The following is a 22,754-nucleotide window of genomic DNA, read 5'->3' as shown; positions in this document are numbered from 1 at the left end:
AGGCTGGATATTCGAAACTTTGAAACTTATCTTATAACCTTTCATTTGCGTCCAAGACAGTCAAAAAAACCAAAATCGAATTGCGTGGGGCTATGATTTTTTTTTATAATGCGATTTAGCGAAACAAAGTTTTGAAAAAGTAACTTTTTGGGTTTCTCTTTGTTTCGTCGTCCGCGTCTGTCGCGGGTAATCATGAACGGCTATGATCAACGACGACCAACTTTTTCATATTTTTTTTTTTCGTAAAATCGAGATAACTCGCGATGGTTATAAGTAGGGTTAGTGAAATTTCACGATTTCGCGGACAGCGTGAAATCCGCGAAATTTGTCTTTTTCCACAAAATCCCGAGGAATTTTATGTTTGTGTGAAACTGTTACGATTTTTCTCAAAATATTTTATCAAACTGAAATAGGAATAAAAAAAATAAAAGCACTACTGTAGAATTCAGCTAATATAGTGTTGGTGAGTTTTGATGATTTCGTGGACGGTGTGAAATTCTTGAAATTTATAAATTTTCTCAAATTATTTTTCCATCAAATACACTAAACCCCCGGTGGTTGGTCACTTTTTCGTTTGACACTTTTTTAGTTTGTACCCCGTTGGTTGGTCAAAGTCATACTAAAAAGTGACGAACTGTCACTTTTTACACGGTGCTCACGCACACTATCAAAACAAACGTTTGATAGTGTGTGAGAACTCCGTTTAAAAGGGGTGTCAAACTAAAAAGTCCCCGTTCGTTTTGAATATTTTAACCATAAAGACTATTGTAGTAAATTGAAAAGCTTGATATAAACCATTTGAAGAATTGTTTAGATTTTTCAGTTTTTTACGAATTAGGAAATAAGTCGCTTTAGTAAAAATTGTACTACTATTTTATTTGAAATGTAAAATTTCAAAAAAAATTAAAAGAAATAAGCTTTGTTTTATCCAAAATTAAATGCAGAGTATTTTTATCTTTGAAATCACCTTATAAAAACATTTCTGATTTTTTTTCTAAATCCTGTTTTTAACGATATTTGTTTTTTTGGGTGGATGATTCTCGTGAAAGTTAAAAAAGCCACCTTTTTTTTCGTTACAGATTATATTATTTTTGCCAAATTTAGTTTTTGAAAAGAGAGATGAAATTCTTAAAAATTATTTTGAAAGGGCTAAATGTCGCAGAAAATTCAAACTATTTTACTCATTTTGGCTGGACAAGATTGTTGAATCTTGCTTTGATATGAAATTCAATAAAATGTAAAATGATAAAACAGAACCAAAACCAAAACGAAAACGTTTTTGCTTTATTAGTTGAATATTAAAAAAGTAGTTCAATAAATGATAAAACGCTAAATAGAGCTCATCCATAAACCAGGTGTGAACTTTTTTGAGAATTATGAGATTTTTTTTGTGTCACGTTAAAATTGAGTGAAGATTTTTTTAGTTTATTGAATAATAATATATAATGAAGCATAAAAAGTAGTTTTTGCAATTCCGTCGTGAAACTACTTACTTTTCCTGTCATTCTTGAACGACGAAATAGCCTACTTTTCTGTACCAAAAGTAACAGAATGGAATAGCAACACTTTTCAAAATAAATGCTGAAAAGTTCTACTTTTCAGCACTGAAATGGGTGCTGAAAAGTTGAACTTTTCAGCACTTGTTTTGAAAAGTAACACTTTTCAACATTTTTTTGATTCAAACGATTTATTGACAAAATACATGAAAATTTGACATAAAATTTCACTCAATGGGTGTTTTTCGGAATTGCAAAAAATGTTGTATGGAACTCGTTGCAAAACTTGATTTTTTCAGCACTCTTCGTATTTATCCAACTCGGTGAACCTCGTTGGATAAATGTACGACTCGTGCTGAAAAAATCCTCTTTTTGCAACTTGTTGCATAAACTACTATTTTGTGATTTAAACAAATGATTTTCAGAGTTATTTTGACATTTTTCACGTTCCGCTAAATTTGCGTGAAATTTGGTGTTTTGAAATTGAGGTCCCCGTGAAATTTGCTATTTTCAAGCGTGAAAAATCACTAAGCCTATTTATTATCTTTATAAAAAATAACCTAATCCATCTATGCAATTGTTGCCTTCCTCACTCCTCCTAATCAAAAATTAGTCACGCAAAAAATCCACAAATAAATGACATCTGACGTCAAACATGGTTATTTTTACTGATCCACTTAAACCAAAAGAAGGTTCAAAATGTACATTGGTACACTGCATCCTTTAAAAAAAAATCAATGTTTATATGTTGTTTACTAAGTGTATAAGCTTTTTAGCAAAATACATATAAATTTTAGGTAAAATTGTTAAAAAGTCGGAATTTTGCCTAAAATTTGTTAAAACTGGTTTTGTTTATAAAATTATCGATTTATATTGCATTTTATACTGAATTCAAAGCACGAATCACAAGTTTTCACATTTTACATGAAATTTGTTCAACTGAAATTGCCTATAAATTTGGAGATTTTTTTAAATTGTGTTTCAAAAACACATATTATTCATTATTTACAAACTTTTTTAACCTTCTCTTAGTGGAAAACTGTCCAAAGAATCCGAAAATACATTCCGTTTTCCGATTAAAAATCATGTTCATTGAGAAAATCATGACACTTCGAGAAGTTTTAAAAAATGACTTTCATCAACATTTTCTTAAATATAGTTAACTAACTTTTTAAACTTGTCAAAATTTTATGAAAAGTTCTTCTTGAGGTACTTTGAACACTTCTCTACCACGGTCAGTATGTTTCTAAACCATTTTTTACGTATTTTAATTGTACTCTTCATTTTGCGGAAAAATCGCAAATCTATCAAAGTCAAAGTCACCCCGTTTTACGGTACTTGCAAAACTTACATTTCAAAAGGGCCAAAAAGAAAATTCACGAATGTTTCATATTTTAACATTGAAAATTGGACCATTAGTTGCTGAGATATCGACATTAGAAAATGGTGGGTTGTTTGGGTGAGACTTAGAAAACATCAATTTTCCTGTTTTTAAACCTTTGCATGGCAATATCTTAGCAACTAAGGGACGTATCAACTAAGTTTAAAAAGCAAAATATAGAGATTTTTTTCAGCTTTTCAAAATTATTTTTTTCAAAGGTGGGCAAACATGGGCTCTAATTTAAAAAATAATAATAACTACTACTATTTTGTAAAAAAGTTACCTAGAAATGGCTTTAACTTGAAAACGGTGCACTTTATCAAAATTTCACTATAATACTTTTTGATTGCAAATTCGATTTTACTACGAACAATGAAGCTGAAAAAATGTTGCGACCAATATTTCGATTTAAAAAAAAAAATCAGTATTGATTCAAAAATTCATAACTCGGTCAAAGATTTTTTGCACATTCTGGAAATTTCTGAAAAATTGGCATTTGATGTCCAATAAAACATATCAAAACATAAAAGAAAATTAAAAAAATATATTTTTTTTAGCAAATCAAGTTTTTTGCCGTGTATTATTTTTTTCAGTGTAATCCTTATCCATACCTATTACTTTGCCGAAGACACCAATTCGATCAACAATTTTTTTCAAAAGATACACTTTTTTGAATTTTCACATATCATTTTTGTATGGACAGCTGCCAATTTTGTATGGAAAATTATATGGAAAAACTTATGATGCAAAGTGGCTTCTTTGGACATACCGAAGGCACCAAAAAAGTTTCAGCTGGATTAAAAAAAAAGAATGCCGAAATCTCAGAGCATTGCTCTGAATGTGAAAAGCAAGATTAAAATATGATTTACATTAAGCCACACTTTAAAATAACTTGGATTCGAAAATAACCTTCATAACACAGAAATATAACATAACCGTTAAAAATTGTACTTTTCATCACGGCTCGATGAAGAGCCACGAAACCAGTACATTTCATTGCATAACCCAAATTTCAAAGTTGTTACCACACTTCCGCTCTTCAAAGCGTTGTTCTCCACCTTCAACTCGGCTTCAGGAAAAGTTAACTTTTCGCGGAAAATAGCATTCCCCACAGTGTTCAAAATCAGTCAAAACTCACTAGCACACACACACTCACAACCATTTCCCCCCGGTTGTAGGCCACGGAATCGCAAAATTAGTTTCATTTCTCGAGGCCTCGCGCAGGGGGGTAGAAAAAGCTCTCTCCAGTTTACCCCCCTTAACATTTCGCTTCAGTGGTTAATTCTATGCTAATCTACTTCCTTCCTTTCTGTCCCCTTCTCCCCCTCCCTTCTTGCCCACAAAATGCCAAATGAGTTTTACGTCCCTGAAAATGGGTTTTGATGTCGGTGAGGGAGTTTCTCCCAAATGGGAGCCGCCGGGATCCGCAAAAAGGGTGTCTTATCAGATCATTAACTATGCGGAATTTTTGGCTTAGTCGGAACATTTTACGAGCGACTAGTTTCGTAACGGATTTTGATTGCAGCTTTTTTTGTATCCGCTCAATCCTTGGTGGTGGGAAACTGCAAACTAGGCGAATATTTTTTTTTCATCTGGAACGCAAGTTTTTGCCTTGAAATTGAATTTTGAGTGGTAGCTGAATGTGGCCACGAATAGATAAGAGCATTTTAATTCTCATTAGAGTAGGTGGCACTGAAATTGCAGTTTAGTTTTGTTGTCCTTAATTAGGGTCCCTGAGAAATTATTACAGTTTAAATAGTTTTACTAGCATTTCGGTGCAAATTAAAATTATTTTCAGCCATATTAAAAGATCTTTATTTCTTTGAAAAATCTCCCCAAATTAAAGTTTCATCCTCAAGCTCTTAAAAGCTCCCAGTTGAAGCAACTAAATTTAAGCATAATGTTCTTGTGTTTCATGCTTCCCCTTTTTGTAATACTTTGTAACTTCCTCTCCTTTTTCCCCCAACAGCACGTGGCCGGGCAAAGTACGTGGTGACGGCGCGCCTCGCAAACTCGTCTTACTTCGAAACCAACGAAAACGGTGAACGGCAGCTTACGGAAAACACCATCACGATGCTGGAAAAACATGTGAGTAATTTTCATTTTATTATAATTTATATTAAAAACATAACATTTTAATTTTGAAAATTAATGTCAAATATCCACATTTATTGTGGAACATTAAATTTTCTAACTTATTTCCATGCATAAAAAATCTCCCATTATATGAGCACTAAGTATGTGAGCACAACTAACCCATATGTAAAGGGCAGGGAAAATGGTGTAAATTTTTCCACATGAAACTGCGAGCAGTGGGGAGGAGTGGTTTTGTAGTGATTATGCTACCACATCCGACCGAGCAGAACATGAGCAGCAGCAGCAGCAGAGTTAGATAAACTGGGGCAAAATATGAGCTGACTCTCGAAACTAGATGCTAATTAACGATAGGATATTATCGTTTGTGGGTGTTGTTGGTTGGGGTTCTTTTTCGGTGGAAAGGGGGAAGTTTACCGATTTACATACTGAAATTTCCGTGGACCGGTGCGGGGGTGCTTGTGGTTTACTTGATCAGATGTGCAGGTTCGTTGTTAAGTAATACTTGATTATATTACATTTTTCGGTGAAGTTAGATTGCTGTTCCCACTTATATCCGAAATTTACAATTTTATCTATTGGCAGAAAATTCACTAAAATTAAATTCTGTCGATTGGAGCGTGTTAAGGGAGCACAAATCTATCATACCTTAACAAAACTGAAGCGTTTACTGACATCAACTTCACAAATGTCGAGTTGTGTATTTGATTGATTGGTTTAATTGGTTTCAGAAATAGTTTTTTTTTTTTTTGGATTTGACCACTATTCATTATTAACAAAAAAAGCTGAGTTTACAGTATTTATTTAGCAGAAAACACTAAAATGCGAAAAAAAAAACAAATAATATTATCAAACATTTTTGTAAAGCTTAGTTGTTGAAACGAGTGGCTATAGAGTGACGGGCACCAGTTTTCTGAGCTGAACGAAATGAAACTTCTTTCCATTTTCCGTACGCTAAAAAGCTATATTTTCTTAATTAATAAAAAATAAAGTTCACAAGATACAATTTACTCACAACTTCGGTGTTTTTTCACAGCTGGAACGGATTCTCGTTCCCAGCTGCGCCCGTGCTCCCGCTTGCTTCAGTTTGTTTTCAACTTCTGATTCTTGCCAAGCGACAGCACGGGCACCTGACAAAGCAACACAAACAAAGACGAATGACGTTGAACAGGGGGCTGCTTCGGACGCGCTCCGTCGCAACATTAGTTTAAAACGAAGAAATAATGCTCAAGTCTTCTATCTATACTCTTTACCTTGCTTACTGGACAAACATGCTAGTATGTTGGGCAGACGTTTTAAACTCTGCAAGGGTTTCCAGAAGCGTTTATTACTTGCCAGTCTGCCAATTAATTACTCAAATTACTGGTCCAAAATGATTAATTACATAAATTACTTAATTACTTTTGACTGCCATAAAAAAAATTAATTTAATATTAAATAAACTTAAGAATTTATTTCTACGACTCTAAACTAAATTATTTATAAAAAGCTCATTCGATAGCATTTTTAAAAATAAAACTTAATAAAATTAAATAAAAAAACTCTTTATCAAGCGAAAGACAGACAATATTTTTTTGTTCAAAGTCTTAAATTATGCTTTTTATTTTATTTTTGTACCAATCCGGATATTATGAATTTCGCAAATAATTTTTATTGAAAACAAGCTCTTCCCGGCAAACTTCGTCCTGCCCTTTTTAGGTTTCCTGACGTTTCTTGCTTTTTTGCTTATTCAGCCTCCTGTGATCAAAATTTGATTCTACGTAACTTTCTCCATACAATTTGCCGATGCTCCGGAATCGGTTCCAGAGTGGCCAAAGTTGTAACTTTTTGGCGTAAGAACCTTCCTTAGACTTATACGAACCCAACGCAACAAAGAGCACCTCGATCCGACGTTCCGTGTTGAATTGATTCGCGTTCGAACAAAACCGTCAAATTTTTTTATATATATAGATAGCAGAATATTTCACTAATGTTAAGCTTACATATGGAAAATCGTGTCCGAGCTATAGGCGATCAACGTCAAAATTGCCCCCCATTAGAAACGAAGTTGACTTTATAGCTGTCGGCCACTGTTGCTAGTACCAACCACTAGTATATTCCTTTTTATCTACAAGGACTTCGCCGCCCTGGGCTCCTAAGGCACGGAGCGACGGCGCCGGATACCCATATTTACACAAAGAATTTTAGAGCACGCGCCGCGGGATTCGAGCCAGCAACCTCTGGATTGTAAGTCCAGTGCGCGGTCTGATTGATCCACACGGGTGGGACATTAGAGGGCGCTGAAACTTGGGGTGAAGTTTCATAATATTCTACTGCGAGTAAACTTTATTTCATTATAAAATTGACATAAGTATTTAATTATACCATCCACAGGTAAAAAATAAGTAGCTCAATTGGGTACTAAACCCCTATGTAAATTTTTATGTACAACGGTAAAAACACGATTAAAAACCATTTCTGATCACTTTTTTTTACATTTTAATGCAAAAAAAAAAATTGACAAGACAACATTTTTTCGATGGATCAACTATGGTCCCCTTGGAACGAGCTGTCAAGTAGGACCTTTTCTGTCAAGAAGGGTCGTGAAGCTTATTTAAAAAAAAATGAAATAAAAATCCATTATAAATCCATTGCGGTTGTTCAAAGTGTCATTGTACTCACAAACATAAGCTTTATCGTTGTGAGCAATAATATCACAAATTTAAGATTAATTTTAGGACCCAATTGATATGAAAAATTTGTTTTATGGCCAATTTAATCTGTTTATTATCTGATACGAAATTCCATTATGTTTCACGCTTCAATCAACCAAACCCTTATTAATCATTTGCAAAAGAAGATTATTTAAGTTGACTGACGTTTTTTGAAGTCATGTTTAGCAAAAATTGAAAAGCGTAGCTTTAAAACAAATTGCAGGCTTATTTTTCCTAAATATTTTAAATTATCTTTTTGGCCGCAAACTAACTTTTTACTGTACTGTTTTACTTCAAAATATGAAAAAAATATTAAATTAATTAATTTTAAAAAGGAACAACTCGTCTCTTTGAATTCACAGTAATGCATTCTGCTAAAACTCTCAACCAAACCACAATTTTAAATTGTTTTCAGTTTATTGCAAGTCGAATGCCATCAAAATATTGAAGTTGTTTGAAAAAAAAAGCCCCCTAATTTTCGTGCCAAACATATACTTTGAAAAATAATTGCAGCTGAAAACTGTGAAATTCATCAAAATAACGTTAAGTTTTAAATTATTTTTCGAACATTGGTTTGACATTATTTTGTTTTTTTTTTCTCAAGTATATTTAAAAAATCCGTTACCAAAAATACGGATAATGTAAAATATGACATTTACATTGGATTTAATTTCTGCATCTGAATATTAGTCAACTGTAGTCACTGAATTTGATTTTTAACATTGAAACATTTGTCTCATAAATATTTGGAAATTTTTCAGGAAAATAGCTAAACTCTTAAAAAACGAGATATTACGGGACTGTTAATTTCTGAAGATTATGAAAAAATATTTAAAAAAACATATTTTTATTGATTTTTAAATGGCTATCACTTGAAAACTTTGCTTTTATCAATGATAATTAAGTACATTTTGGTTTAAATCAGGGGTGCTCAAAGTTTTTGGAGGCCGGGCCAAAATTAAAGCTCAAATGAGCTTGCGGGCCAAATTTACAAAAAAAAAATTACGTTATTTTTAGGGTTAGTGAAATTTCACGATTTCGCGGACAGCGTGAAATCCGCGAAATTTGGCTTTTTCCGCGAAATCCCGTGAAATTGTATGTTTGTCTGAAACTGTTACGATATTTATCAAAATAATTTATCAAACTCAAATAGGTATGAAAATAATCTTATGAATTACTGTAAAGTTAAACGAGTGAATACCCTGGTTTAAGTGCTAATATAGGGTTAGCGATTTTTGACGATTTCGTGGACGGCTTAAGGTGATGCCGTTGATCATTTTCGAAGAAAATTGATCATCACTCTAAAATTCTCTGTATTGAATTCAATTTAACGAATTGCTGCACCAAAATGAATCAGCATGTGCCGGTTGTTGCCTTCTCGAAGCCACTGATGGAATTTTTGATCTAAGTCAAATGTGTTTCAAAATTTATATAATTATATAACTTTGTGGTACAGTCATTGACCTCCTAGTTGGCAATCATTGATTAATGACGACTTCCATAACTTCGCAAGGAATGGGATAAACGGTACCAAAAGGAATCAGCATGTGTAGGGCACTATTCTAAACAACTTGTACAAGGAATTTTGTCAAAATATTTATAGCGAAGCAAAATTTATATCTTTGAACAAAAAATCATGGCAATGATGGAAGTCTTCATGTCTTCGCGAAATTTATCAATATTCTCAAATCATTTTTTTAAACACCAAAATAATAATTATTTGATTCATAAAGACTATTAAAGTAAATTTTTATTATTAGTTTTCAATTGAAAAGCTTGATATGAACCATTTGATGAATTGTTCAGTTTTTTTTTTCAGTTTTTTAGAAACTAACTAAATTGATTATTTGGGTGCATGATTCCCGTGAAAGTTAAAAAATATTCTTTTTTTTCTGTTCTCATTTTGAAGTTAAAAATATCGATTTCGTTACAAATTATATTATTTTTGCCTATTGAGTTCAAATTATGTTTTTGAAAAGTGAGATGAAAACTTTAAAAAATATTTTTAGTAGGATAACTGTCGCAGAAAATTCAAATTATTTTACTCATTTTGGCTGAGCAAGATTGTTTAATCTTGCTTTGATATGAAATTTAATAAAATGAAAAAAGATACGACAGATCAGCAAATCAGCGAAAACTTATTTGCTTTACTAGTCGAATATTTAAAAAAAAGCAGCTCAGTAAAAGTAGAAAGCGCATGCCCAACATTTTGTTTTAAAAAATATAAAGAGCTCATCCATAAACCAGATGGAAACTTTTTTGAAAACTTGGAGAATTTTTTTGTGTCACGTTCAAATTTAGTGAAGTTTTTTTTAGTTTATTGAAGAAAAAGTAGTTTCTGTATGGGGGGAGCGGCCGTGGCTGACTGGTTACGGTGTTCGCTTTGTAAGCGAATGGTTCTGGGTTCGATTCCCATCTGCTCCCAACGAGAAAGTTAAGAACACATAAATTTGAACTGATGAATATGAACGAAAAATCAAAGTCGCTCAAGGCGGGGTTCGATCCCCCGTCCATTGGATTGGTAAGCAAAAATGCTAACCACTAGGCCATGACGACTTGGTGAGCGTAGACTGGAATTATGAATACTGTTACAGAGAGCGAGTTGTGGCGCTATAACCACGGCAAATAGTGTCCAGGTCATTCGTGGAAATACAATGTCCCATCCCAGAGGGTCCCGGAGTACCAAACCTTCTTAGCATGGTGCTCCCAACGAATACAACCAAATCTCGGAGCGTATGGTGGTGTGTCCCCACGCTTCTTCCTCCCCTGTCGATTCAGAATTGTGTTGTTGTTCGAACACTCTGTGCTCAAACTCAACCCAATTACGAATCATCTCTGCGATACGGCTTTACGCAGTAGGCCTGGCCGCTTTAACGCTTGTGATGTTTCAATGCATTCTAATGCAATGGCGCACTGCAAATGTTAATAAATGACAAGAAGAGTGCTAGGCGTCATCTAACCTAAGGCACTCTCCAGGATCCCTTCGAAAGATTGGCTGCGCTAGGGTCTGATTAGATTAGATTAGATTAGAATAAAAAGTAGTTTCTGTGATTTAAACATAAGATTTTCAGAGTTGTTTTAAAAAATTTCTCGTTCCGCGAAATTTGCGTGAAATTTGGTGTTTTGGAATTGAGGTCCCCGTGAAATTTGCAATTTTCGAGCGTGAAAAATCACTAAGCCTAGTTATTTTTATTTAAAAGATTTAATTTCTCTTATTTAAAAAAAAGTCAATGCAAAATAATTGAAACAACAAAATAACAGTTTTCTATCGGTATTGTTGATTTTATTGTTTCAGGTATTTGAAAAAAAGTTTTTAGCTGAATGTACTTGTGTTTTCAAATAAAAAAATAAGTTTTGTTTTTATATATAAGTTAAGGGTGGCTAATGAACAATCGCTGAGAGCCAGAATTTCAACATTTATTTCATCGAAAATTCACTAAAATTCAAATTATGTTGAATAACCCCAAACATGCTCAAATGATTCTAAATGCAAAGGAATGTATATTTAATTAATTTCAGCTGATTGCACTTAAATTTAATTTTTTTAGTTTTGAAGTTTTTTGAAAATATATTTTTGCTCCTGGTTTTTCGAGCCAATTTTTTATTGAGTGACGAAAGATTTGCAACAAACTTGATCCTCCGATTTCCACATTTTGTCTGCCTGAATCAGTTGGTAGTCAATCAGATTCGTTATCCAACTGTAACGAGTTCGAATCCCGGAGGAAGTGCAATGTAAGTTTAAGGGTCAGTTCATTAAAGGGCCATTATGACTTGCAAATTAATAAAGAAAACTTATATTTTTGCAACAATTACAGAATTCTACCTAAGTCAAACTTTAAAGTTTTTTAAATATTTCCAAAAAATTTTGATGAAAGTTTTGACGATATTTACTAGTTCCACTCACATTGCAACGTGTGAAATTGTTTTGATTATAAAATTTTTTGAACAAATTATTTGTATCCTAAAGTGGGGATCAGAATATTGATAAATCATAAGTTATTTTTTCAACAAAAAATTATAAAGATTAGCATTTAAAAGTTTAAAATAAACCTTAATTATGAAAAAGTATAAAATCACTTTACAAGTGGTCAACGGGCCATTTTTCATGATCATTCAAAATGGGTCCGCGGGCCACAAAATATCACCTCGCGGGCCACGTTTGGCCCGCGGGCCATACTTTGGTCACCCCTGGTTTAAATATTTGATCCACATAAACTTCAAATAATTTTGACTGCCTATTAGAAGGGAAAGCACAAAAAAATAATCAGTTCTAATGTAATTCTTGCAAAAAGTTTCTTATTTCTACAATTGTTTAATAAAAATTAATAGATTTTGGATTCACAAAACATTTTTCACTAAGTAATAATATAGCTAAATAACATGTTTAAAATAAATTTTAAGAAAGTTTTAGGAGAGAACTATGGTGAATAAGGGCTTCTACATACAGAACCAGTCTTTTTTAAATCTTCGTGTGACACTCTTATTTGAAATAAAAAAATACTGTTATAAAAGATTATGTGGGTAATTCTTCGCCAACTCACACAGCAGTTGCCCCGACCCCTCTTCGATTTGCGTGAAACTTTGTCCTAAGGGGTAACTTTTGTCCCTGATCACGAATCCGAGGTCCGTTTTTTGATATCTCGTGACGGAGGGGCGGTACGACCCCTTCCATTTTTGAACATGCAAAAAAAGAGGTGTTTTTCAATAATTTGCAGCCTGAAACGGTGATGAGATAGAAATTTGGTGTCAAAGGGACTTTTATGTAAAATTAGACGCCCGATTTGATGGCGTACTCAGAATTCCGAAAAAACGTATTTTTCATCGAAAAAAACACTAAAAAAGTTTTAAAAATTCTCCCATTTTCCGTTACTCGACTGTAAAAATTTTTGGAACATGTCATTTTATGGGAAATTTAATGTACTTTTCGAATCTACATTGACCCAGAAGGGTCATTTTTTCATTTAGAACAAAAATTTTCATTTTTAAATTTCGTGTTTTTTCTAACTTTGCAGGGTTATTTTTTAGAGTGTAACAATGTTCTACAAAGTTGTAGAGCAGACAATTAAAAAAATTTGATATATAGACATAAGGGGTTTGCTTACAAACATCACGAGTTATCGCGGTTTTACGAAAAAAAGTTTTGAAAAAGTTACTTTTTGCGTTTCTCTTTGTTTCGTCGTCCGTGTCTGTCGCGGGTGACCATGAACGGCCATGATCGATGACGACCAACTCTTTCAAAACTTTTTTTCGTAAAATCGCGATAACTCGTGATGTTTATAAGCAAACCCCTTATGTCCATATATCAATTTTTTTGTAATTGTCTGCTCTACAACTTTGTAGAACATTGTTACACTCTAAAAAATAACCCTGCAAAATTAGAAAAAACACGAAATTTTAAAATGAAAAATTTTGTTCTAAATGAAAAAATGACCCTTCTGGGTCAATGTAGATTCGAAAAGTACATTAAATTTCCCATAAAATGACATGTTCCAAAAATTTTACAGTCGAGTAACGGAAAATGGGAGAATTTTTAAAACTTTTTTAGTGTTTTTTTCGATGAAAAATACGTTTTTTCGGAATTCTGAGTACGCCATCAAATCGGGCGTCTAATTTGACATAAAAGTCCCTTTGACACCAAATTTCTATCTCATCACCGTTTCAGGCTGCAAATTTTTGAAAAACACCTCTTTTTTTGCATGTTCAAAAATGGAAGGGGTCGTACCGCCCCTCCGTCACGAGATATCAAAAAACGGACCTCGGATTCGTGATCAGGGACAAAAGTTACCCCTTAGGACAAAGTTTCACGCAAATCGAAGAGGGGTCGGGGCAACTTTTCCCGATTTCGTGTGAGTTGGTAGAGAATTACCCATGTATAAAAGTCAAAAAGTGTCGTTGAAGAAGCACAATTAAAAAAATTACTTTAATTATTCAAAAATTACTGTAATTACCAATTAATTACTTAAAATTACTCTAATTACCATGAATTACTAAGTAATTAATGAATTATCTAATTACCAGCTTAAAATCAAAGTAATTATTAATTACTTGCCAGTCTGAGGCCTTGCTGGAAACCCTTGAAACTCTGCTCGAAAAATTCTGGCTGAAAAATATTTAAAGTATTCATTGTAGTTAATTTGCAAAAATAATTTTTATCTTTTGACAAAACCTGCCAAAAATTTACTCTAAACAAAATGAACTAAAACAATTTATAAGACCTGATGTGATAATTATCTAAAATGTTTTGGGTGAAAATTTCAATTAACATATCAAATTAAAATCAAAATCAAAATGCGAAGCATTGGTTTTAGCCAGAATTCTTTTAAATTTATAGCCAATCCATGATGCCACTATCCACTGCGACCAGGAATTAGATCTATTGCGGACATTCGACTCTATTTATAGAATCACAAAGGCTTCATCTGTTAGGTGGGGAAATGTGACACGCACACACGCTATTGATGAGCAAGTGTATCGAGCGATCCGTAACTTTGCCGCCGAAGAGGTTTGAATGGTACCGCTTACGAACTTTGCTAACACAGCTCGAGATGGACGAAAGAATTATGCTCTCGAGCTCTTAAAAAAATAACCCGTCAAAAAAAACCTAAAATTATTCGCTACAAGAATCGAACCAGGAACCTTTAACAGACCATCTCAATGACTTAACTGCCTCGGTTACCACAGCTTGGTGACTAGATTGTGGTTAGAGGTCGATGCATTACACTTGCTTTGTTTTGATGGTGTGATGGAAAATCAGTTTGCCAACTGTGATGAAAATTTTCCCGCAGCACTCTACTGAGGTGCAAAGTGCGCAAAGTTGACAGTTCTCAGTCCTGCAAAGCAGTGTGATAAAAAAATCTAGGCCTAGCACGATTGACACAAAACTCTAGAAATTGCTGCAAGGCGCAATAATTAATTGTAAACTTTTAAGCAAAAAAAAAAAAAGGAAAGCAATCCACTTTAACGACCCCCGGGTCTTTTGTGGGCTCTGTTGCAAGTTTCTACTCATTTCTAGGCGTCCGAAGGTTATGTGTGGTGAGTCACCCAAAACCTCTTTTACGCTAATGGACCGACGTTTTACTTCCCCATCCGATAGAAGGCGTGGTCAGGCAAATCTCGTCTCTAAAAATGCCACCGGGTCCGTCTGGGATTGAACCCAGGCTATACTGGGGTTTAGAGGCTACCACGATAACCACTGCGCCACCGGACCCGGCTAAACTTTTAAGAGTACATTGAAAAAAAAAACATTTTTATCTAAAAAATTTTAAAAACTGATTTAATAATTAATTCAATTTAGTTTTTTGTCGACCAGATCTTATGAGAGATTTCCAAATTGTGAAGAATTACAACTCAAGTTATGGTAAATGTAAAAATAATATTCATAAATCGCATTTTTATATCAACTTTTAAAAATCACCAATCAAACCAAGTATGTTAATTTTTTTTAAATATTTTTAATTTTACTAGAAACACTGCCCAACAAAATTTGACAAAAATGACTGCGCAGGCTCAACTAGAGGAGAAGCATGAAGTGTGGGGTCCCCAGAAACACGCAATTTTTCAAAAATATTTAGACAGGGCCGAATGGTTTTTCTCCAAAGTTTGTATGGAGAATTAGGGTCTGTTGCTGTTGCATACAAGCAAAAATTGTATGCAATATGTGAATGTAGTGAACAGCACTAATTCTCCATACAAACTTTGGAGAAAAACCATTCAGCCCTGTCTAAATATTTTTGAAAAAAATCAAAGTGCACGTGTTTCTGGGGACCTCAAACTGCATGCTTCCCCTCGAGTTGAGTATGTGCAGAAATTTTGTTGGTCGGTGAAATATGAGAAAATTCGGATCCATTTATGAAAATTTATCAAAAACTGATGAATAGGTGAATTATACCCATTTTATTCACTCTAAGCCGTTCGACCAATTCTCATCACTTTTGCCGTTTTCCGCTATTAAATCATCATTTTCAGATGTATCAACAATGGAGAGTTGCTTGCTCACTTTTATTTGAGCTATTTATTTCTTTCAGTCAAAAACGTTTTATGAAAGCTGTAATTCATGATCAAAGTGCTGATAAGCCTATAATAGAAATAGGCTGAGAAAGAGTATGTTTCCCCTATTCACCAATTCCTGATTAAAATTTATGAATTACACAATTCCTTGATGAATATTACCATCATTTTTTTTTTTGTAGTAACGTTGTTTTGCAATCATAAGTCTTCAATTTTTTTTTTGCGGTTCTGTACAATGGAATCTCATGAATATTATTAACATTATGAAGGCATGAAAATTTACATTAAATTGTTTCCAGTTGATCAGACTTCTATTTCACTAAAAATGTTTAATTTTTCTTTAAAAAAATGTTTTTCTCCCCCTGATTTTTCGGGCAGAATCTGAAGGGGCAGATTTAACTTTATTTATTGTTGCAAAAAATATATCTAACTAATACCAAATGGAGCTTTCGAGAACATTAAAAAAATTGATAAAATTTCTGTTATTATATCAGCGATTATCGGTGTTTTAAAAACAAATTCTTATCTCCTGACAGCTGGAAGAAGACATTATCTCGTTCTATTTCATCTTCGACTCTATTTCCAACATGTCTTCCAAGGAAGTTGTCTATCATTTTAAAGACCAGTGATTTATCGCTTTTCACCAGGTTTACCTTTGGACGGGTGCGACAACGGTTTGCTATGATACCGGTTTTTCTATGCGCACCATTTCTCGTCACGACCCAAACCTGACACAGCTCGGTAGCTTGATCCATGCACCGAAACCGAACTTTGGTGTGACAGCGGTGTGGATCGGGTACACAAAACTGACGTGGTTTCTGCGCCTACCACACGGAAGAAGTTTGGAACTCTAGATGCCAAGCAAGCCATCTGAAGCCATCAGTTCTTTTTAGAAAAAAAAAAGGCATTACAATATTATGTTAAAGGTTCTTGGTTCGAATCTCGACAGCTATTATTTTATTTTTTTAAATGTTTTTTTATTTGTTTAGAATAATTCTTTAGGAATAGAATTTCGCAGTGTCATGAAATATAAACTCTAACTCTCGTGCATATAATCCTGAAATAGTCATTTTCACTAACACATGCCTGCATAATACGGAACGTTTTCTCTAATCCACTACAAAAATCCATTAAATTTTGTAACTCTTTGACAGGTTCGAAGAAGTTTTTTTTTTAAATGTATATAATCAGTAATTTTGACAACAAATATTGAATAAAAATCTAAAAAAGCATTTGTACTCAGGATTGAACCAGGAACCTCGTAATCAAAAGACGGAAATAACAACCACTAGGCCACCCCGAAGATGTGAAAGATCGTTGACAAACCCTAATCAAAACAATGTCGCCTCCGGTTTACTTGGATCAACCATTCTGTTGAATTGCATCTTGGTATACAGTTTTGGTGCACCGGTGGTGTACCAAGGTGCTTTCGGTACAGTTGCTATGGTGTGACAATAAACAGCTCGGTTTGGGTTCTAGAGTGACACGAAAACCGCACCACGGCGCACCAGATCTTTGTGTTCAGTGAAGCCTGCTTTCCACGGAGGCCGCGTAATCCGTGAAATTTCCTTTTGGCCTTGAAATTTGAGCAAAACCGTGAAATTCCGTGAAATTCAAAAAAAATAATTAAGAAATTGTTTTTCAATGTATTGAAAGCATATGTTTTTAATTCTAACACATTTTGAACAGGAATTTTGATATGAGTTAAAATAAAAATCGAGCATTAATATCTAACTTTTCAACGCTATCATCCAGAGCAATGATTTACAAAATTTAGATAATTAATTTAAAATTTCCAGCGAAGTTGCTTTTGATTGAATCAAATGACATGGATAGTTGAAAATTAAGTTTAAATTTATTATTACAGCCCGTTAACTTTTTTGTTATTCACAAAATAATCAAGAAATATTGTAATTTAAAAGTATAATCAAGGTAATCGCAAAGTAGTCAGAGCAATATTATTTTCAAATCTCTGGTGAAATTTGTTTGATCAGTATACAAGTTGCATATAACGTAAGAAAAATAAGAAAAAGAATACCATTGGAGTTAAAATCAATTTTAAAATTTCCGTGAAATTTGAAAGTTTTGTAATTGCCATGCCACGCATTTTGTTTTATGCTATGAAAAATCATTGGCCCTAATAATTTTTAACGAAAATCAATCATCACTCCAAAAAGCTCTGTAACGGTATAAGCGTGTGCCAATTGTACCCTTCTAGGTGCTGAATTGACAACCAGGTTGACAATAATTTATTTATTATGATTTTCATAACTTTTCAAGGAATAATAAAAATCGTTATCAAAAAGTATCAACACGTGTAGGATAATATATTCAGATTCAGGAGGGTCCATCATGAACTTTCCTGATATACGACAAAAATAGAAAAAAGAAAAGTGCACTTGAAAAAAATCTAGATTTGATCTAAATGTTATTTTAGCGTTTTTTTTAAACGTAGAAAGTATTTTTCATCAATAGCTCTGATATAACTTCTCTTTTGAATCTTGGCGAGCGTGATTTAGCTGTTCCGAAGAAATGATTTTTCGAAAAATGTTGTTTTTGCGAAAATGGTTTGAAAACGCCATTTTTTGAACCACCCTATCTCAGATAGTACCACCCTAATTGCCAAACAAAAACTACGAGTTCAATTATTTTGACCAAAGAACTCCCATGCTTATTTTAAGCCAAATTGGAGCACTTTTGATCTAGATCCTGCTGGTTTGACGTGGAATCGCTGTATAATAAAAACAAACAACTGAAGCCATCTTTAGTGTATCTTTATTTAAAATAATATCATCTAATTGCTAGTTATTATTGATCGAAGTAAGCCTCGCGTGTGTGCGGATCGAAAAAAAATTCGCTGTCAATTTCCTCCCTCAATTTTATTTCAAAAAGTGCGAAAAATTGCTGAAATCCAGTGGAAAAGGTGTAGTCGCGGAAAAGGCGTCCTGACGGTGGTTTCCAGCGTGACTTCAGGAGCACATCTTTCTGGATTTTCCGAGCCTTTTGCAAAAAATTGAGCTGCTTTCCGGATTTCAACGTAAACGTTTCCTGGCAGCAACTCATCGGCGGATGGTTATCCGGTGCGTTTCCTCGGACAACCATTGGGTCCATCGGTGACGTTTTCACTCGGCGAAAATTCATATCATCAACACGCTGGCTGTTTCAAGTTTGTCGACGGATCACAAGTTAATCAAATGAAGATACTGAAGATGAAGCTGGTATTGAAGATACATAATTTGGTGAGCCCGTTCTTGTTATAGTACAAAAAAAAATAACTTTCACTTATACGCTAACACTCACTCATTCCACTCAAGACTAACTACGCCAATTTCCACTAAATACGCGGTAGGGTGTTCCCTTGGTCGTTCGCTGTGAGTTGTGGATTGCCTGCTTCTCTAATGAAGGTTCGACTAGGGGGGCATGCTTATTAATTTCTCGTCGCTCCATACCCTCAGTGACGTGATGGGAACAAGGGCGTCTATGCAAAGTGTCCCTACACCCGCTGCAAATTTCCGGCGCTTGGGGAGGGAAGCGGGAAACCATTTTGATCTATGCGCCGGTATTTGTAGCATTAAAATTCGTGCAAAAAAACTTATGCACGTGGGTGTACAGATTACGGAGTAAAAGATGATCGAATTGTTCACCTAGCGCTCACATGTGTTTCGGGACCAAGTTGCCTGCGGGTATGGGGATCATACATACATACATACATACATACATCATCTAATTGCTAGTTATTATTTTTTTGGTTCCATCTTCTCATGAATTTTGCTTTCATTTTCCTTTTTCAAACCAAATCATAAAAAAATATTAAATGTGTAGAAGCAAAGTCAAAACTTCACAAAATATTCTGCGTCAAATTGCTCCTCTCCTCATCGTTCCGCCCATCACCACCGCCAGTTCCCAGCGACTGACTGAACCGGTGCGGTGCATTCGCAATCGAACTCAGCACCCGACGCACGTTACTGTTGGGGTCACTCCAGGAATTGGTCCTGTGACCACCTCCGCCACTTCCACCCGACTCCCTAATCGTCGGCATAGTTCCACTCTGTCCTCCTCCTGCTCCACCCTCCTTCCTCTTCAGCGATCCCGGCAGCCGGAACGACCTCGAGAGCGGCCGCAGACGTTGCATCTTGGACGTTCCGGACGCGCCACCGGAAGACGCGCTGGAACTCTGCGCATCAATCAGCGAAGTCACGAGCTTTTCCAGCAGCTTCAGGTCGGCGGTGTTCTTCGAGTTGCGGATGGATGAGGCCGTGGGTTGGCCGGAGCCGGAACCGGACGCTCCAACGCCGGCGCCGGTGATTCCGAACAGACGCTCGGCAATCTGTTGGGAGGGAGAGAGAGAGAGAGAGATATAGAGTGATGAAGTTTTAATTAATTCGTGGAAGTTGAGAGCAAGAGTCCGGTTCAGAGGGGTCAGAGATTTGAGGGAATTCAAAATGGTGACAAGATTTGTCAATTAATGAAAACCGGAGCACCGGGCAGATGACTTCCGGGATGAGTTAGAAACGATGGCAGTGACTTGGAAACTTTTAATTGCATTGGAGTGAAGCGAGAAACTTTTGATTCAAAGTTGTTGAAAGTACTACTGGGAAGTCTAAATTTGATTCTGTTTCGGAGAATTTCAAGCTGCTCTAATTTTGAGCCATTCGAGTATTGGAACATACCAAGTTCAAACCAAGTCAGAAGGTTAGCTGTTTAATCAGAAAATTAATCAGCCTTGTCGTTGCTTTGGCCTGTCTGCTAAGAAGCACCAACATTTTTGCGGCCATCACGACGGATGAGTGCATTTAGTGGCCATTTGTCTGGCCTCCGGGGCAAAAAAAAAAATCGTCTGCCAACTAGTACAAATAATGCACAATAGTCCTCTGCCAGAGCCGAGAAGTGCAGCACAAAATGCATAATGTGGTGCATTTATCTGCTTTGTACTGGTGCCAAGAGTGGCAGCGTCGTCGTAGTCGTTGTCGTCCCGAAGAAAGCGCGCGCTGATATTAAATTTAAGATGTCACTCACTATCAGCCTTTATGGTTATGTTGGCTGGTGATGGCTCGCCGGCCTGGGAAAGCGCTCGTTGGTGAAACGAGCTTTTGAAAAATAACGGACTTTTGCCAGAGAGCCGGGAGTAAACCCTCGATTTTTCGTTTTTGGAACTTTTTTTTATTGCTTACTTTGTTAAAAACTTGTTTACTTTCGACGCTAAATTTATAGATTTTTCTTCAATATTTACAAATATAATCAAACTAACATAACAAAAAATAAAGAAAATGAATCTCAAGACAAATATCTCTTGTTGGTTATTCTATACCAATATGTTTTTTGAAAATGTTATTTTTTCTAAAAAAAAAAAACTCGAAATTATTGTTATTGCAATATGCGTATCAAATGATCGGGATTTTTGCATACATTTCGGAAATAAAAGCACAAGTTTTTGAAAATACTCAAAATTTTCACAAAACTACGTTTTTCGAAAAATACTCAAAATTCCAGTTTTTTACAACATTGGTGGTATCAAATGATCGGGATTTTTTGATACATTTCTAGAGTAATAACACACACTTTTGAAAATACCGTAAACCGGGGTGACTTTGATAGCCGGGGTGACTTTGATAGGTTTGAGATTTTTCTGCAAAATCAAGAGTACAATTAAAATACGTACGGAATGGTTTAGAAACATACTGGCCGTGGTAGAGAAATGTTCAAAATACCTCAAGAAGAACTTTTCATAAAATTTTGAAAAGTTTGAAAAGTTAGTTAACTATAATTAAGAAAATGTTGATGAAAGTCATTATTTTAAACTTCTCAAAGTGTCATGATTTTCTAAATGAACATGATTTTGAATCGGAAAACGGGATGCATTTTCGGATTCTTTGAACAATTTTCCACTAGGAGAAGGTTTAATAAGTTTGTAAATAATAAATAATATGTGTTTTTGAAACACAATTAAAAGAAATCTCCAAATTTATAGGCAATTTCAGTTGAACAAATTTCATGTAAAATGTGTAAACTTGTGATTCGTGCTTCGACTTCAGTATAAAATGCAATATAAATAAATTATTTTATAAACAAAACGAGTTTTAAAAAAAATTAGAGAAAATTCCGATTTTTTAACAATTTTTTCCTAAAATTTTATGTATTTTGTTAAAAAGCTTATAAACTTTGTTAACTAAATATGAACATTGATTTTTTTTCTCAAAAACTATATCAGCTACTTTAGTGATGGTACATTTAACGTACAAATATAGTTTGAACATCTTAAATATGATTTTAACAAGAAAAACTATGACTATCAAAGTCACCCCGGAATTAAAACTAAGAATTTTTAACGTAACTTTTTTCTAAACACTATTGAAAAAACTTTTTTTCCAAAATAGTGCGTGGGCTTTGTGTGGTCTACCCCAGTACATGTTTTAAAAATAATAATCTTGAGAAAAACCTTACCTGTTGGAAATATTCCAAAAAACAAATTGAAATCCTATCAAAGTCACCCCGGTTTACGGTACTCAAACTTTTCACAAAACTACGTATTCTCGAAAAATACTAAAAATTTCAGTTTTTTACAACATTGGTATCGAATGTTAGGGATTTTTTGATACATTTCTAGAGAACTAACACAATTTTTTTTAAATACTCAAAATTTTCACAAAAATTCGTATTTTCGAAAAAAAATACTGTTTTACAACATGGGTATCAAATGATCGCAATTTTGTCATAGGTACATTTAAAAAGTTATACCACAAATTTATGAAAATACTCAAAATTTTCACAAAACTACGTATTTTCGAAAAATACTCAAAATTTTAGTTTTTTTACAATATTGGTAACAAATGATTGGGATTTTTCGTACATTTTGAAAGTTACAGCACAAATTTTTGAAATTACTAAATTTTTCTACAAAACTACGTATTTTCGAGAAAAAATACAAAAAAAATAGTTTGTTCAATACAATTGAGTATTTTTTCGAAATACGTAGCTTTGTGAAAATTTTCAGTATGTTCAAAAACTCTCTTTCGAAAGGTATGCAAAAATCCCGATAATTTGATATTGCAATAACGATAATTTAACAAATAACAACAATACTGA

At 34.2% G+C, this 22,754-nt stretch overlaps 2 protein-coding genes across 3 annotated transcripts in view; one reads left to right on the top strand and one right to left on the bottom strand.

The window, feature by feature from the left end:
* Nucleotides 1-22,754, top strand: part of LOC120418404 (uncharacterized) — a 326,864-nt gene that overhangs the window by 34,194 nt on the left and 269,916 nt on the right. The window contains exon 3 of the mRNA XM_039580780.2: nt 4,847-4,965. Coding sequence (XP_039436714.1) covers nt 4,951-4,965 — 15 coding nt within the window. The 5' untranslated portion in view covers nt 4,847-4,950. The remainder of the gene's footprint in view (nt 1-4,846; nt 4,966-22,754) is intronic.
* The window catches only part of LOC120418405 (uncharacterized), a 79,240-nt gene continuing 74,930 nt past the window's right edge, over nt 18,445-22,754 (bottom strand). For both annotated transcript variants that reach the window (XM_039580781.2, XM_052707289.1), the window contains one exon: nt 18,445-19,998. In XM_039580781.2, the coding sequence (XP_039436715.1) occupies nt 19,510-19,998 (489 nt within the window). In that variant the 3' untranslated portion in view covers nt 18,445-19,509. The remainder of the gene's footprint in view (nt 19,999-22,754) is intronic.

This window comes from Culex pipiens, chromosome 2 (genome assembly GCF_016801865.2).
Source record: "Culex pipiens pallens isolate TS chromosome 2, TS_CPP_V2, whole genome shotgun sequence".
NCBI lineage: Eukaryota > Metazoa > Arthropoda > Insecta > Diptera > Culicidae > Culex > Culex pipiens.
Note: the sequence above shows the minus strand (reverse complement) of the source record. Positions and strands in the feature narration are given on the sequence as shown.